Source organism: Sphaeramia orbicularis, unplaced genomic scaffold, assembly GCF_902148855.1.
Source record: "Sphaeramia orbicularis unplaced genomic scaffold, fSphaOr1.1, whole genome shotgun sequence".
NCBI lineage: Eukaryota > Metazoa > Chordata > Actinopteri > Kurtiformes > Apogonidae > Sphaeramia > Sphaeramia orbicularis.
The window spans coordinates 518,967-537,212 of record NW_021941463.1 but is presented as its reverse complement, the minus strand read 5'-3'; the positions used below and the strand labels follow the sequence as shown (position 1 = coordinate 537,212).

The window sequence follows — 18,246 nt, the reverse complement described above, 5'->3', positions numbered from 1 at the left end:
TGTGATGTAAATTTGCAGACAGGCCTGAATAAAGACTGCTTCCAGACTAACTGCACAGTTCCTTCAGTGGAATCAGTTCCATTATCATTGATTTGAACTAAATTATTCAAAAACATCTCCAAACATTGTCAATGACACGATTATGAAAAAAGGAAGGCAACATGTGCTTAACTTTGAAACGATGGAGGAATCCCATCACACTGGTGCCAAAGACCCTAACCCAACCCTACCCCTAAACCTAACCCAACCCTACCCCTAAAAACCTAACCCTACCCCTAACCCAACCCTACCCCTAAACCTAACCCAACCCTATCCGTAAACCTAACCCTACCCTACCCCTAACCCAACCCTACCCCTAAACCTAACCCTACCCCAAACCCAACCCTACCCCTAACCCTAACCCTACCCTACCCCTAACCCAACCCTACACCCTAACCCTACCCAAACCCTAACCCTAACCCCTAACCCCGAACCCTACCCTACCCCTAAACCTAACCCAACCCCTAAACCTAACCCAACCTACCCCTAAACCTAACCCTACCCCTAACCCACCCTACCCCTAAACCTAACCCTACCCTACCCCTACCCAACCCTACCCTAAACCTAACCCAACCCTATCCGTAAACCTAAACCCCTACCCTACCCCCTAACCCAACCTACCCCTAACCTAACCCTACCCCAAACCCAACCCTACCCCTAAACCTAACCCTACCCTACCCCTAACCACACCCTACCCCTAACCCAACCTACCCTAACCCTAACCTACCCTACCCCTAAACCTAACCACACCCCTAACCTAACCCAACCCTACCCCTGAAACCTACCCTACCCTACCCCTAACCCAACCCTACCCCTAAACCTAACCCTAACCCAACCCTACCCCTAACCTAACCCTACCCTACCCCTAACCTAACCCAACCCCTAAACCTAACCCTACCCTACCCCTAAACCTAACCCAGCCCTACCCCTAAACCTAACCTACCCTACCCTTAACCCCAACCCTACCCCTAAACCTAACCCAACCCTATCCGTAAACCTAACCCTACCCTACCCCTAACCCAACCCTACCCCTAAACCTAACCCTAACCCTACCCCCTATGTAATAAATACCAGGTTCAACTGTCCAACCCTTCACAGGTTCATGTGTCCAAACCATAGTCAGGTTTTAAACAGCAGCTGTCAGTGTTAAATTCAGGTATGGAAACTAAAACACAGGTCGTTCAGATTAAACCAAACCTTTATTGATTAACAGTCATTGGAACTAATGAACAACAGGAGGATGCTGACATAAACACTGGACTGGTATTAGTGTCCATGTTCTTCATCTTCATCCAAAAATCTGAACTCCAGTGGTGATTCAGTCTAAGGGCACTTTAGCACAGGTCCAACAGGTTTAGCACAGGTAAAACAAGTCCACCAAGTCCAAACACAGGTCATCAGGTCTGATCAGGTGCTGATTTGGCTTCATACGTCATACTCTGGTCTTAAGGTCAAGGTCAGGTCCACCCTGTGCTTTAGGGTCAGGGTCAGGGTCATGGTGGTCCAGTCTGTTGGTTTCAGGGTCATGGTGGTCCAGCCTGTTGGTTCAGGTCTGGTGTAGACCCACCAGCTCCCAGCTCTTGGTCCACAGCTGGGTCTGTAGGTCCTGGTCGTAGGACAGCTCAGAGGACTGGGTCTTCTGTCCGTTGTACAGGTAAACTCCACCCACCGCCTCCAGGTCCGAGGCCACAGCGGCGTAGACCGACACCGAGCGCCTTCAGCCGTAGTCCTGAACAGGAGAACCGTTACTGAAAGAACGGGAACCAAAGGAACGTATGGCAGAACCGGACCCTTACCCTGAACAGAACTTTGGACCCTTACCCTGAACAGAACCGGACCCTTACCCTGAACAGGACTTGGCCACCGGCTTCTTCAGAACCTGCGCCAGCGTCCACAGGTTGTCGTACAGGGCTGTGTCCACCATGCCTGGTTCCACGGCGTTGGCCGTCACCGCAAAACCACCGGCCCGTCAGCAGCTCCTGGAGCCGGTAGCTGAACAGGACCAGGGCCAGTTTACTCTGAGAGTAGGCCCATGGGAACTGTAGCAGGTCCTAAAACAAGACCAGAACCAGAACCAGTTTACTCTGAAGTAGGCCCCATGGGAACTGTAGCAGGTCCAGAGGTTGACATGTTTGTTGACATGTTTGTTTGTTTGTCAATATGTTTGTTAACATGTTTGTTGACGTGTTTGTTGACATATTTGTTGCTGTGTTTGTTTGTTGCGGTGTTTGTTTGTTAGTTGCTGTGTTTGTTAGTTGCTGTGTTGTTTGTTGCCGTGTTTGTTGATGTGTTTGTTTGTTTGCTGACGTGCTTGTTGACATGTTTTGTTGACATGTTCGTTGACATGTTTATTGACGTGTTTGTTGATGTTTGTTGCCATGTTTGTTTGTTTGTTGCCGTGTTTGTTTGTTAGTTGTCATGTTTGTTTGTTTGTTGCTGTGTTTGTTGACATGTTTGTTGATGTGTTTGTTGGTTGCCATGTTTGTTTGTTGCCGTGTTAGTTGCCATGTTTGTTTTTTGCCGTGTTTGTTTGTTAGTTACCAATACTTGTTGTTTGTTGCTATGTTTGTTGACGTGTTTGTTTGTCCATGTTTGTTGCTGTGTTTGTTGACATGTTTGTTAATGCGTTGTTGCCGTGTTTGTTTGTTTGTTGCTGTGCAGTGGTGCAGGGTCCGTCCAGTGGTCTTACCATCAATTCAGGTTGTCCAGGTCCAGGGTTAGGGTTAGGGTCGGTCCAGTCTTAGGGTTCGGGTCTTACCGTCGGTTCAGGTCGTCCAGGTGCACCTCTCCGGCGTAGTGCGTGGCTGACGACATGTTGACAACGCGTGCGCAGCGTCCCTGTCGTCCAGACGTCTTCAGCAGGTCCAACAGCAGGTTGGTCAACAGGAAGTGTCCCAGGTAGTTCAGACACAAGTGGAACTCTAAACCGTCCTCCGTCTGTCGCTCAGGAACCAGCATGGTCCCAGCTACAGGGAGGGGACAACAGGAAGTGTAAGACATTTGTGGGCGGAGTCTGTGGACAGAAGACTGTGGGACAGAAGACTGTGGACAGAGGACGGTGGGACAGAAGACTGTGGACAGAAGACTATGAACAGAGGACTGTGGACAGACTGTGGACAGAAGACTGTGAACAGAGGACTGTGGACAGACTGAGGACAGAGGACTGTGAACAGAGGACTGTGAACAGTGGACAGAGGACTGTGGACAGACTGTGGACAGAAGACTGTGGACAGAGGACTGTGGACAGAAGACTGTGGACAGAGGACTGTGGACAGAAGACTGTGGACAGAGGACTGGACCGAGGACTGTGGACAGAGGACTGTGGACAGAGGACTGTGGACAGAGACTGTGGACAGACTGAGGACAGAGGACTGTGAACAGTGGACAGAGGACTGTGGACAGACTGTGGACAGAAGACTGTGGACAGAAGACTGTGGACAGAGACTGTGGACAGAAGACTGTGGACAGAAGACTAGTGGACAGAAGACTGTGGACAGAGGACTGTGGACAGAGAACTGTGGACAGACTGTTAACAGAAGACTGTGAACAGAGGACTGTGGACAGACTGAGGACAGAGGACTGTGGACAGAGGACTGTGGACAGACTGTGGACAGAAGACTGTGAACAGAGGACTGTGGACAGACTGAGGACAGAGGACTGTGGACAGAGGACTGTGGACAGAGGACTGTGGGACAGAAGACTGTGGACAGAAGACTGTGGACAGACTGGACAGAAGACTATGAACAGAGGACTGTGGACAGACTGGACAGAAGACTGTGAACAGAGGACTGTGGACAGACTGAGGAGAGAGGACTGTGGACAGAGGACTGTGGACAGAGGACAGTGGACAGAGGACAGTGGACAGACTGGACAGAGGACTGTGGCAGTGGACAGACGACTGTGGACAGAGGACTGTGGACAGAGGACTGTGGACAGAAGACTGGACAGAGGACTGGACAGAAGACTGGACAGAGGACTGGACAGAGGACTGTGGACAGAGGACTGTGGACAGAAGACTGTGAACAGACTGAGGACAGAGGACTGTGAACAGAGGACTGTGAACAGTGGACAGAGGACTGTGGACAGACTGTGGACAGAAGACTGTGTACAGAAGACTGTGGACAGTGGACTGTGGACAGACTGTGGACAGAGGACTGGACAGAGGACTGTGGACAGAGGGCTGTGGACAGAGGACTGTGGACTTGGACAGAGGGCTGTGGACAGAGGACCGTGGACAGACTGTGGACAGAAGACTGTGGACTGTGGACGAGGACTGTGGACAGTGGACAGAAGCTGGACAGACTGTGGACAGACTGTGGACAGTGGACAGAAGACTGGACAGACTGTGGACAGACTTGTGGACAGAAGACTGTGGACAGAGGACTGTGGACAGAAGACTGTGGACAGAGGACTGTGGACAGTGGACTGTGGACAGAAGACTGTGGACAGAGGACTGTGGACAGAGGACTGTGGACAGAAGACTGTGGACAGAGGACTGTGGACAGAAGACTGGACAGAGGACTGGACAGAAGACTGGACAGAAGACTGTGGACAGAGGACTGTGGACAGAGAACTGTGGACAGAGGACTGTGGACAGAAGACTGAACAGAGGACTGTGGACAGACTGAGGACAGAGGACTGTGGACAGAGGACTGTGAACAGTGGACAGAGGACTGTGGACAGACTGTGGACAGACTGTAGACAGAAGACTGTGGACAGAGGACTGTGGACAATGGACTGTGGACAGACTGTGGACAGAAGACTGGACAGAGGACTGGACAGAGGACTGTGGACAGAGGGCTGTGGACAGAGGACCGTGGACAGACTGTGGACAGAAGACTGTGGACTGTGGACGGAGGACTGTGGACAGTGGACAGAAGACTGTGGACAGAAGACTGGACAGACTGTGGACAGACTGTGGACAGTGGACAGAAGACTGGACAGACTGTGGACAGACTGTGGACAGTGGACAGAAGACTGGACAGACTGTGGACAGGACTCGTACCGTTGTTGACGAGCACATGCAGAGGAAGACCTCGACGTTTAAAGGAGTCTGCGAAGTTCGCACAGATTTGAGCGACGTCAGGTCTAAGAAGACGAACTCAGCTGTGGACAGAGACACTTAAATTCACCCTTAAAGATAGGGAAACCAGGAAATAATTAACCTGGTCTCAATCTTCTGGTTCTGGTCTTCTGGTCCTGGTCTCAGTCTTATGGTCCTGGTCTCGGTCTTCTGGTCCTGGTCTTCTGGTTCTGGTCCTGGTCTCAGTCTTATGGTCCTGGTCTTCTAGTTCTGATCCTGGTCTCAGTCTTATGGTCCTGGTCTTCTGGTTCTGGTCCTGGTCTCAGTCTTATGGTCCTTTTCTTCTGGTCCTGGTCTTAGTCTGGGCCAGAGGACATAAACATATGAACGGTCCACTCATTGGACAGACCTTGATGACATCATCATGGTCCACAGTCCACTCACTGGATGGACCTTGATGATGTCATCAAGGTCCACAGTCCTACAGGACATTTCTTCAATGTTTTTCTGCCCTTTGTCTTCTACTTCAGAAACCCTTAAGCTTCTTAAAGGCCCTTAAATTCAGCTGTGTGCACAGTTAAGAGGCTTTAGGAAGAACTGTGTCAGAAGACCTGGTCCGCCCCTAAACACAACCCAAAACCCAAGACCTGGTCTGTCTGAGCTGAAGGAACACTAGAACCTCTGTCTGCCCTAACCCCCTAAACCCCCATACACCCCTAACCCTAACCCTCTGACCCTTCCACCTCAGAACCTTCATCCACTTCATGCATCCTATCAATACATTTATCATATAGAACTGGGCTCACATGTGCTCACAGCTCTTCTGTGTCTGTGTTCATATTAAATCAGTCTCAGTGAATCCAAAGGAACTTTGTGTTGGTAAATGACAGTTGTTCAAATGGACAGGATTTCAGTTCTGTTCAACATGTTGATGCTCATATGAACTATGTTTTCAGCTCCAAAATGAACCATTTCAGCAAAATTAATGCTATATTTTCATGTCACAAATGGACAAGTTCTATTTGAACTGAACTGAGCTGAAAAACAAATCTTCTCTTCTTTTGGATTCCCCAGTTTTTCTTCCCAGATTCTCTCCTCCATATCACATGTTTTATTTGTACAGGTTCAATCTGGAGTATGGTGCTGATCCATCCTGCTTCTGTTCCACCAATACATACTGAAGAATGGCACACAGCACTGTTTACATCAACAGTTTTACAAGAAGAAGCATTTTTAGACACAAAGAACAATTCTAGATTGTTCTTTCCTCTTTAGTCTGATGCTAAAACTATCCAATAAATAATAGTGCTCCTAGTTTTTGCACAGGGATCATTAGTGTAAACGCTGACATGGCTGCAGAGCATCAGTATGATGGGATCCACAACAACCATGTCACATCCGTCCACTGACACATTTAGTGTTTTTGTGTCAGCTGGGATTGTTTTAGATCCACAATAGCAACATTTATGAAGAAGAGCACAATTAGCAATAGGAAGTCTAGAAGTTTATTCCTAATAAAGTACTGGGACTGACCAGAGCATCATGGGTAATGTCACGTCCGTCCACCAGCAAAAGTTTTCACATCCACGTGCTATTCCAAATCCAATATTTATGAAAATAGAGCTTCCACTGTCAGAGAATATCAGTAGTCTGTGCACAAATGGATTAGCATTATTTACACACACTTCTGTGACTGTAGGACAACTGTTCTGGACATAAATGGACACTCATTTGACCCCTAAGGACATTTTAGCAGGTCTCTCTCTCTCTCTCTAGATAGATAGATAGATAGATAGATAGATAGACTGTTCCATCCCTCACATGTCCATCAGCAGGTCTTCAGTCATGGTCAGATGGTCTCAGGTGGTCTTACCTTGTCCTTCTCCTCTGTCGTCATTCATCTTCTGGGCAGCGCTCAGACCTTCTTCTGTTTCATTCCCAGCTGAAGAACAGAGAGGATTAATGAAGAGACTGAAACAGACTGAAACACAGACTGAAACACACAAACACAGACTGAAACAGACAAACACAGACCAAAACAGACTGAAACACACTGAAACACAGACTGAAACAGACAAACACAGACTGAAACAGACTGAAACACAGACTGAAACACAGACTGAAACAGACTGAAACACAGACTGAAACAGACTGAAACACACAAACACAGACTGGAACAGACAAACACAGACCAAAACACACTGAAACAGACTGAAACAGACTGAAACACACTGAAACACAGACTGAAACAGACAAACACAGACTGAAACAGACTGAAACACAGAGTGAAACACACTGAAACAGACTGAAACACAGACTGAAACAGACTGAAACACAGACTGAAACAGACTGAAACACATTGAAACACAGACTGAAACACACTGAAACACAGACTGAAACACAGACTGAAACAGACAAACAGACTGAAACACAGACTGAAACACAGACTAAACAGACTAAAACACAGAGTGAAACACAGACTAAACAGACTGAAACACAGACTGAAACAGACTAAAACACAGACTGAAACACACTGAAACAGACTGAAACACAGACTGAAACACATTGAAACACAGACTGATACACAGACTAAAACACAGACTGAAACACAGACTAAAACACAGACTGAAACACAGACTAAAACACAGACTGAAACACAGACTAAACAGACTAAAACACAGAGTGAAACACAGACTAAACAGACTGAAACACAGACTGAAACAGACTAAAACACAGACTAAAACACAGACTAAAACACAGACTGAAACACAGACTGAAACAGACTAAAACACAGACTGAAACACAGACTAAAACAGACTAAAACAGACTGAAACACAGACTAAAACACAGACTGAAACACAGACTGAAACACAGACTAAACAGACTGAAACACAGACTGAAACAGACTAAAACACAGACTGAAACACAGACTAAGCAGACAAACACAGACTGAAACAAAGACTGAAACAGACTAAAACACAGACTGAAACACAGACTAAACAGACTGAAACACAGACTGAAACACAGACTGAAACACAGACTAAACAGACTGAAACACAGACTGAAACACAGACTGAAACAGACTAAAACACAGACTGAAACACAGACTAAAACACAGACTGAAACACAGACTAAACAGACTGAAACACAGACTGAAACAGACTAAAACACAGACTGAAACACAGACTAAACAGACTGAAACACAGACTGAAACACAGACTGAAACAGACTAAAACACAGACTAAACAGACTGAAACACAGACTGAAACACAGACTAAAACACAGACTGAAACACAGACTGAAACACAGACTAAACAGACTGAAACACAGACTGAAACACAGACTGAAACAGACTAAAACACAGACTGAAACACAGACTGAAACACAGACTGAAACACAGACTAAAACACAGACTGAAACACAGACTAAACAGACTGAAACACAGACTGAAACAGACTGAAACAGACTGAAACAGAGACTGAAACAGACAAACACAGACTGAAACACAGAGTGAAACACAGACTAAAACACAGAGTGAAACACAGACTAAACAGACTGAAACACAGACTGAAACAGACTGAAACAGACTAAAACACAGACTGAAACACAGACTAAAACACAGAGTGAAACAGACTAAAACACAGACTGAAACACAGAGTGAAACAGACTAAAACAGAGACTGAAACACAGACTAAACACAGACTGAAACACAGACTGAAACAGACTGAAACACAGACTGAAACAGACTAAAACACAGACTGAAACACAGACTAAACAGACTGAAACACAGACTGAAACAGACTAAAACACAGACTGAAACACAGACTAAACAGACTGAAACACAGACTGAAACAGACTAAAACACAGACTAAACAGACTGAAACACAGACTGAAACAGACTAAAACACAGACTGAAACACAGACTAAAACACAGACTGAAACACAGACTGAAACACAGACTGAAACACAGACTAAAACACAGACTGAAACACAGACTAAACAGACTGAAACACAGACTGAAGCAGACTAAAACACAGACTGAAACACAGACTGAAACACAGACTGAAACACAGACTAAACAGACTGAAACACAGACTGAAACAGACTAAAACACAGACTGAAACACAGACTAAACAGACTGAAACACAGACTGAAACACAGACTGAAACACAGACTGAAACAGACTAAAACACAGACTAAACAGACTGAAACACAGACTGAAACACAGACTAAAACACAGACTGAAACAGACTAAAACACAGACTGAAACACAGACTAAAACACAGACTAAAACACAGACTGAAACACAGACTAAACAGACTGAAACACAGACTAAAACACAGACTGAAACACAGACTGAAACACAGAGTAAAACACAGACTAAAACACAGACTAAACAGACTGAAACACAGACTGAAACACAGACTGAAACAGACTAAACAGACTGAAACACAGACTGAAACACAGACTGAAACAGACTAAAACACAGACTAAACAGACTGAAACACAGACTGAAACACAGACTAAACAGACTGAAACAGACTAAAACACAGACTGAAACACAGACTAAAACACAGACTGAAACACAGACTAAACAGACTGAAACACAGACTGAAACAGACTAAACAGACTGAAACAGACAAACACAGACTGAAACACAGACTGAAACACAGACTAAAACACAGACTGAAACACAGAGTGAAACACAGACTAAACAGACTAAAACACAGAGTGAAACACAAACTAAAACACAGACTGAAACACAGACTAAAACACAGACTGAAACACAGACTAAACAGACTGAAACACAGACTGAAACAGACTGAAACACCAGAGGAGAACCCACTGTAGAAGGTCATCTATCTGAAAATTAAGGTTCTAGACCAGGTCTGTCCAACCCGGGTCCTGCAGATCCACTATCCTGCAGGTTCTAGACCAGGTCTGTCAGACCCTGGTCCTGCAGATCCACTATCCTGTAGGTTTTCCATGTTTCCCTCTTCCAACACCTGATGGCTGTTCTCGGTCTTCTGCAGAGGTGAACGCACCGCTGACACCTGAACGCTTCGCTGACAGTTCACCTATAGTGCTGACTGATTGGAGCCTTGTGATTGGTCCATTCACCTATAGTGCTGCCTTGTGATTGGTGGGTGTCCTACCTATGATCACGTGCATGCCCAGGCGGACCAGCTGTTTGGCCGTCTCCAGACCCATCCCTCTGGTGCCGCCGGTCACAATGGCCACCCGTCCCCTTTGGTTTGGTAAGACTGGAGGAGACCGGGACCACATGGAGAAGACCGGGACCACGTCAGGACATGATGGAGGAGACCGGGACCACGTCAGGACATGATGGAGGAGACCGGGACCACATGGAGAAGACCGGGACCACGTCAGGACATGATGGAGGAGACCGGGACCACGTCAGGACATGATGGAGGTGTGGACGTCCACATTCATCAGAATCCAAACGATGAGATTACAGAGTGAAAACACCACAGTTAGTTTTCTACAGCGCATCAGACATTAGACTGCACCCGTTCCATTCAACTGACACCGTTCAGGGAAAACATGTAATATTCTGTAATTAAAACACGCATCCATGAATTAGACAGCACCCGTTCCATTTAACTGACACCGTTCATGTGTAATAAAACAGACAAACAGTCAGTGAAAAGTTAACGTTTACTTCCACACACTGGACAACAACAACAACAATAATAATAATAATAATAATATCATTAATAATAAACATGTTAATGTTATGTCCACATCCTAGAACCTGTGTCCACATCCTAGAACCTGTGTCCACGTCTTAGAACCTGTGTCCTAGAACCTGTGTCCACGTCTTAGAACTTGTGTCCTAGAACCTGTTTCCACATCTTAGAACCTGTGTCCTAGAACTTGTGTCTAATCTACTGAAACCACAACAGAATCTGAAGCTTTGGAACAGTTTTGGAAAAAAAAAATCCAACAAATCAAATAAAAACTCTAATAAATCAAATTATTTGATTTATTTTAACCCGTCCAGGGTTAGGGCTAGGGTTAGGCTAAGTTTAACCCTAACCCTATAGCGCCATCATTTATTGATTTTACACCCAAAGGTTTCACTAAATTGAATCTTTAGATTTTGTGATTCCCAGAAATGACAAAAACTTAAAGAACAAAATTGTTTTCAGTGGCCAGAGTTTATATTCAATGGGCATTAACCAAAAATAAGGGGGGGGGGCAACCAAAGCCAAATGGATGTAAAATGAATGAGACGAGCTTCAACAGTGACTGAATTCGTCTCCACAGATGGTTAGGGTTACAGTTTTGACAGTTTGCTTTGTGTTCTAGTTTTTGGATTTTTTTGTCCACTGATGGTTCAGGTACTTCTGAACCTTCAGCCACCAGGGGTTCAACACCTTTGTACCCCTGAAGACCTTGAGGACCCCCAGGCCTTCATCTGACACCCTGGACCTGTTCTCCAGCCTTCAGTCAAGGGACTGTCCCCCACCACAGGTCCCCTCCAAATCCTCCTCACAGTGTTCGGGTTCGTAGTAGCTCCGCAGGTTCTCGTACAGAAACACCTGCTGGTCTACCAGGACCGGGCTGATGCGGTTCCTCTTCCCACAGAGGACGGTCCCAGATGAGCTGAACAGTCTGTGGCAGGGGACGCTGGTGGCGGGAACGCACCAGTACTTCTGCAGGACCTTGGGCAGGGTGGGGAACAAAGCTGCGTGACTGGACCACCAAAGTAAAGGGTCTTCATTCAGACCCAGGACTCGTTGGGATTTGTAGTTGCTCAGTTCTTCTACAACTTGAGCATGTAGCTCCTCTTGGCTCTGGTCCGAGTCAGACTGGCAAAAAATGGCCGCCAAGGGATTGTCTTGTGTTGCACTACTGGTTGACGACTCCCTTGGAGGCACTAGCTTTTTATTTGGTGGTTCATCAGAGACCAAGGAGAAGTCGTCAAGGCACGGTCGCTCTACGACCTGCTTCTCCAGAATGGCCTTTGCCTCCTCAATGATGTTACTCTCAACTTTGGAGCATTCCTGAGCCGACAGGAATGGTAGTTTCTTGTACCGTGGGTCCAGAAAAGTCGCAGTGTTGAGAAACATCGCAATCTCTTGAGAAGACTGTGAATTCTGTGAATAGGTGCTGGACAGGACCTTGGAGATGACCTCTTTTGTCATGCTTATCTCCTTCAGGTCCCCCTCATTGGCCTTCAGGGTGGTGTTTAGGAGCATGTGGAGCACAGGTCTTACCATGCTAATAGTCGGGTACCTGCAGGAAGTGAACATGTTTGCCACAACTTTAAAAGGCTGAAGAACTTCGATCAAGCCCTCCATCAAAGCCCAGTCAGCGCTGTCAAAGTTGAAGTGATGGCTGCTGGAATTCTCTACTAGCGTCGCCGTTATAGCCACCTGCTGCTCTTTCAGTCTTTGTAGCATGGCTAGCGTAGCCAACCAGGACCGACCTCTATCTGTAACCAGCGTGTGCAGAGGGAGGCCGTGTTGCTTTTGTTTCTCCCTCAGCAGGTACATCGCCGGTTCTCGGAAATGGTCAACGAGTTTGCGGCAGCACGATAAGAAAGCGTCGACCCGCGGCAGCTGGAAGGCTTCGTCCATGGCCCGGTTGACGGAGTGGCCAAGGCAGGGCATTTCAACTGACAGCTCCAGCAGCGAGCACGCTTTCACGATGTCAACTGAACCATTGGTGGTGGCGCCGCTGACCTTATGAGTGATCCCCCATTCCACGAAGGCCTCGTACATGGCTCTGGTGATGTTCTCAGCAGTGTTGTCTTCCTGCACCTCAAAGGTTTTAAGGCACTTGTTGGTCATGGAGAAACCGGACGTCGTGTTGTAATTAACCGAATGCGTGGACAGTGAAATGTACGTCCGGTTTTGTGTTTGACTTTGCCAAAGGTCGGTGGTAATGCCGCAGTTGACCACTCCGGCCAGCTCACCGAACACCAGGTCACGAGTGCGGCAGTACATCTGAGGCAGCATTTTACCCAAAAGGTCACTTCTGCTGGGCAGCGAGTACCCGGGGTCCACGGTACTCATTAAGGCTTTGAAGGTGGGCTCTTCAACCACAGATACTGGGCACAGCCCCTCGCAGATGAAGTTGAGGACGGCTACAGTCAGGTCGTTGTGTCGTCGGTTCTCGTAGTTGAAGCTCTGCCTCAGGGTGGAGTCATGCGTTGGCTGGACGTGGACGCCCGCCGGCTCCATCTTTATCTTGGAGTAAGCAGTGGCAAATGCCTCGCGCATCTGGTCCGTGTTGCTCTTGACAAACTCGCTGAACTCTACGGGGTGGTTCTTTTCTAGATGGTACGACAGGTTGGAGGTGTTCCCAGAGTAAGCAATTTGGCTCATGCACACTCGGCAGTAGATCCGCTTCCAGTGCAGTATGCACCCGTCTGCGTCCGTGTCGAAGCCAAAATACTTCCAGACTTTGCTTTTCGCTCGTGGGTGTGCGACCAGATTCAGGCCGGAGCACGACGGTCCTGAAGTTTTACCCTCCATGGTTCCCTCGGTAAGTCTTCGCTTACTCAGAACCTAACGGGAACAGTGAGATAAACATTTGAGGACACGTAAGACCGAGAAAGGACAACAGCTAAAGCTTCACTCAGTGTTTCTGTTGGTAAGGGTTCTGCCGTTCTGCGCACCCCCATGGCACAACCCTTAGCAGCAGAGGTTGCTCTAGACATTTTTATTGTCCGTCATTTTGACGGACAGGGTCGTAAAAATTCCGTCATAACATATTATTATCAGTCATTTCAAATTTTTATTTTTTAATGACAACGAGATATATTTCGTAGTATTTAATGTTCAAAAACATCTCAATGATGCAGCAGCTGTAGTTGCAGCTGGCTGATAAACCAACCTGATCTCACCACTGGTATAATTCTGTCCTCCACTTTGAACTGGTGTGTTCTCTGTACACATTCTAAACTTTCATATATTTGTTCACACAGTGTCCAATCCCATCCACTGAGGGTTAGGGTTCAGCTTCTATGAAGCACAGATCTGGAAACAAATGGACATGAAATCAAATAACACATGAAAAGGTAGAACATGTGTACATAGAACACACCAAATGCCATCAGAACTGCAGTATAACTTGCTTGTCCGTCATCCTTCATCATCAGTCCCTCTATTTTCACTGTGTTTATCAATGCCATCACATTTACTGGGCTTTAAAAGAACTAAGGAGACTGGGCTGTCTGCACAGTTTGAACTAAAAGAGCATCAAATTTAGGCTAAAGTCAGAGAAACAACCCTTACCCTGAGTATTTTAATCTGTCAAAATGATGGACAGCCTTCAGAATTTTCCATCATTTAGAAAAAAAAAAAAAAAAAAATCCATCAATGACGGAATATTTTCAGTTAACGCGACCTCTGCTAAGCAGCACTGCGCCACGGCATAACCCTTAGCAGCACCACACCCAACATTTGATCCAATCACAGGCCTAAACTTTAGGCTCTGCAGATTCCCCCTTTCATGCAGGAATTTGGGAAAAAAGGATCTAGATTTTTTCTTTTTGATTGATTCTATTTCTCAAAATGAGGCTAAAGTTGAAATGCATTTGAAATTCATTGGATATTGAACCATGTCAGAACCACGAGCGGTCAAGTTTGGGCTTTTTTTCAACTCAATAATTGCTGATATTGGAAACATGATGCAACAGTTTTTACCTCCTCCAGGAGGTACTGGGATCACTTTGCTTTGTGTGTTTGTTTGTTCTCATCTTTAGTGTAAAACTCTTCCACCCATCTTTCCCAGATCTTCCCCACAGATAGGCCTAGGCCCTGGGATCAACCCATTCAATTTTGGGCCAAAGTTCAAAGTCACAGCAAGGTCACAAAATCTACAATTTTCCAAAATTCATCCAAAATTCCAAACGACTCCGATTCTCCTCCAATTGGATCCACCTGTAGCTGTGGAATGTGGACTCTGTGGACATTTACATTGAAAATCCCATTTACCACACATTTAAAATTAGAACTCAACTAATATTGATGTGAATTGAATCTAATTGGACAGACACATGACTGGTACCAAGCTGCAACTGTTTCTGCTGTATGGAACAACCTGGAAACTGTTGAATTTAAACAGAAAGAGTGGATCCACACATGCACAGTGTTCAGGGTGGGGTGGGGTGGGGGGGTTGAGTTCAATGAACACTGGTTGGTCCAATGATGGACCATAAACCCAGGTCTGGGTCTGAGGAGGGTCCCTTTAGCAGGTCCCACATCAGTCCACATTCTACAGTAATCCCAGGTCTGGGTCTGAGGAGGTCCCCTTTAGCAGGTCCCACATCAGTCTGAGGTTCTACACACACTGAACCCATGTGCTTTGGACTATGGTACCTTTAGAACCCTTTGGACAGTGTCTTAAACTATGTGTCCAGATAGGGACATCAGGCATGAAAGGGTTAAATCCTTAAATTTAAGGGTAACAGTGGTTGCCGTGGTAGCCGTGGTAGCATCTTCCATCTTTATGGGCTGGTTCTGCTGCGTGTTACGAACGGATCAACAGCCTGTTTGTTCATGAGTGCTAATGCTAACGCTAATGCTAACTCTACTGAGACAAACTGCTGCCTCCAACTCCCCCCCCCAACCCTGCTTTAGGACATTCCAAGAACAACAAAGAACTCAGTCAGAACCTGGAGTTAAAGCCGCTGCATTCTGGAGCGGATCAGAGTAATCAGAGTAAATCTGAAGTTCAGACACAAAACTGGGATTGTGTCACAGATTCAAGAATTAGAGACGATTTAACACCGACACAAACAACTGACACTGAACACCGTCATCGAGAACACATCATTATCTAGAACCATCTGTAGTGGTAGATCTGTAACTCTTTTATATGGGATCTGGTATCTTTATACATTAGGGGACACACACAGACACATACATATATATATATATATATATATATATATATATATATACACACACACACACACACATATATATATATATACACATACATACATATACATATATATATATATATATATATATATATATATATATATATATATATATACATACATACATACATACACAGGGTGTCTCATAAGTCTCCATACATAGGAAAAATAAATGTTTCTTGACATAAACCATTTTTATTTCTATATGCTCTATATGACTGCCATTTTGTCGGGAACACATTTCAATGTGTGTCCTCCACTGCTGAAGAACTATAAAGAAGAAATATAAAGAAATACATGTTAGAACCATATGTAGTATGCCACCTATGTATGGAGACTTATGGGACACCCTGTATATATATATATATATATATATATATATATATATATATATATATATAAGGCCTGTAATGGTACACAAAATTTTCAGTTCGGTACGTTTTCGGTTTTCAAAGCCACAGTTCGTTTTTTTTCGGTTCGGTATGGGAAGAAAGAAAACCCCTCAAAATGTCTTTAATGCATTTATGAATTTTTGAACATTTTTCCCCCAATTTTTGGAGACAATAGAATATAGAAAAACAGGAACAATAAAATTCTGCTGCTATAAATCAAATAGAAAAATAAATTTTTCATATTACTAAATGTATTTTAAACAGTAGTTTTGCACTTTTCCCTGAAAGGTAGTTTCGAACAAACAAGAAAAAACTAATCCCAGTTCTGTCAGTTCACATTCTGCAGAAAAATAACATAAAAATTCCACATGAAGTTCAACATTAACAGGAGGGTAAACTGGTATTCTGTTGGAACGAACTGAAGAGAAACACTGACAACAGTGAACAGAATGATTTAGTTTAGGACAGAGAACAAACTGTGTTGTGTGCCTGTGTGCATGGGGGATTTTTTGTTGTCGTTTTTTGTCGGAGCCGGGGGGGGCGCAGTTCTATACCTGGGGGTGCGGTCCATAACTAATGTAATGAACGCTGTCATGAAACGAAAGTGAAACTTTACATACTTTCACCGTTCTATTTATTCCTCTGTTATACAGCGTGCGTGACAGACAGACAGAGCTAGTGTCTGTTTTAGAACTACTGTAGTTCCTCGGGCCAAACAACGTCCGTCTTATTAATGTCTGTTTCCTCATTGTTGTCTTTCACCTGAACCTGAACTGATCCAAGGTGGACTGGACTGATGGTGGAGGGTCTTCAGTCTCCTCCTTCCAGGTTCACATCATATTTGTTTGTTTGTTTGTTTTTTTTTTACCTTTTATCAGCTGCTATTTCATATTTTGAGTCAATGTGTGCGTCCTTCCATGTCTGTGTGAAACTTGCGCGAATTTAAAGTTCCGCATCGAACAACAGCTTTCGTTCCTTTTTCTTTTTGTCAGCATACTGTCCCGTTTGGGTTCAGCTGTGGACCGAACTGAACAGGTGTGTACCCCAAGGGTTCGGTACATGTACTATTACAGGCCTAATATATATATATATATATATATATATATATATATATATATATATATATATGTGTGTGTGTATTTATAGATAGATAGACAGATAGATATAGAGATAGATATGTATATATATTCTAAAATGTGCTCAGAGCTCTTCTTTGTGTCTGTGTTCATATTAAATCAGTCTCAGTGAATCCAAAGGAACTTTGTGTTGGTAAATGACAGTTGTTCAAATGGACAGGATTTCAGTTCTGTTCAACATGTTGATGCTCATATGAACTATGTTTTCAGCTCCAAAATGAACCATTTCAGCACAATTAATGCTATATTTTCATGTCACAAATGGACAAGTTCTATTTGAACTGAACTGAGCTGAAAAACAAATCTTCTCTTCTTTTGGATTCCCCAGTTTTTCTTCCCAGATTCTCTCCTCCATATCACATGTTTTATTTGTACAGGTTCAATCTGGAGTATGGTGCTGATCCATCCTGCTTCTGTTCCACCAATACACACAGGGTGGGGAAGCAAAATGTACACTGAACATTTAGTTGTTTTTTCTCAGCAGACACTACGTCAGTTGTTTTGAACCCAAACATATACTGATGTCATAATCATACCTAACACTATTATCCATACCTTTTCACAAACTTTTGCCCATATGAGTAATCAGGAAAGCAAACGTCAAAGAGTGTGTGATTTGCTGAATGCACTCGTCACACCAAAGGAGATTTCAAAAATAGTTGGAGTGTCCATAAAGACTGTTTATAATGGAAAGAAGAGAATGACTATGAGCAAAACTATTACCAGAAAGTCTGG

At 44.8% G+C, this 18,246-nt stretch overlaps 1 protein-coding gene across 1 annotated transcript in view; it reads right to left on the bottom strand.

The window, feature by feature from the left end:
* Nucleotides 1-11,069: 11,069 nt before the first annotated feature.
* Nucleotides 11,070-18,246, bottom strand: part of LOC115415889 (zinc finger BED domain-containing protein 1-like) — a 10,515-nt gene continuing 3,338 nt past the window's right edge. The window contains exon 2 of the mRNA XM_030129555.1: nucleotides 11,070-13,602. Coding sequence (XP_029985415.1) covers nucleotides 11,533-13,602 — 2,070 coding nt within the window. The 3' untranslated portion in view covers nucleotides 11,070-11,532. The remainder of the gene's footprint in view (nucleotides 13,603-18,246) is intronic.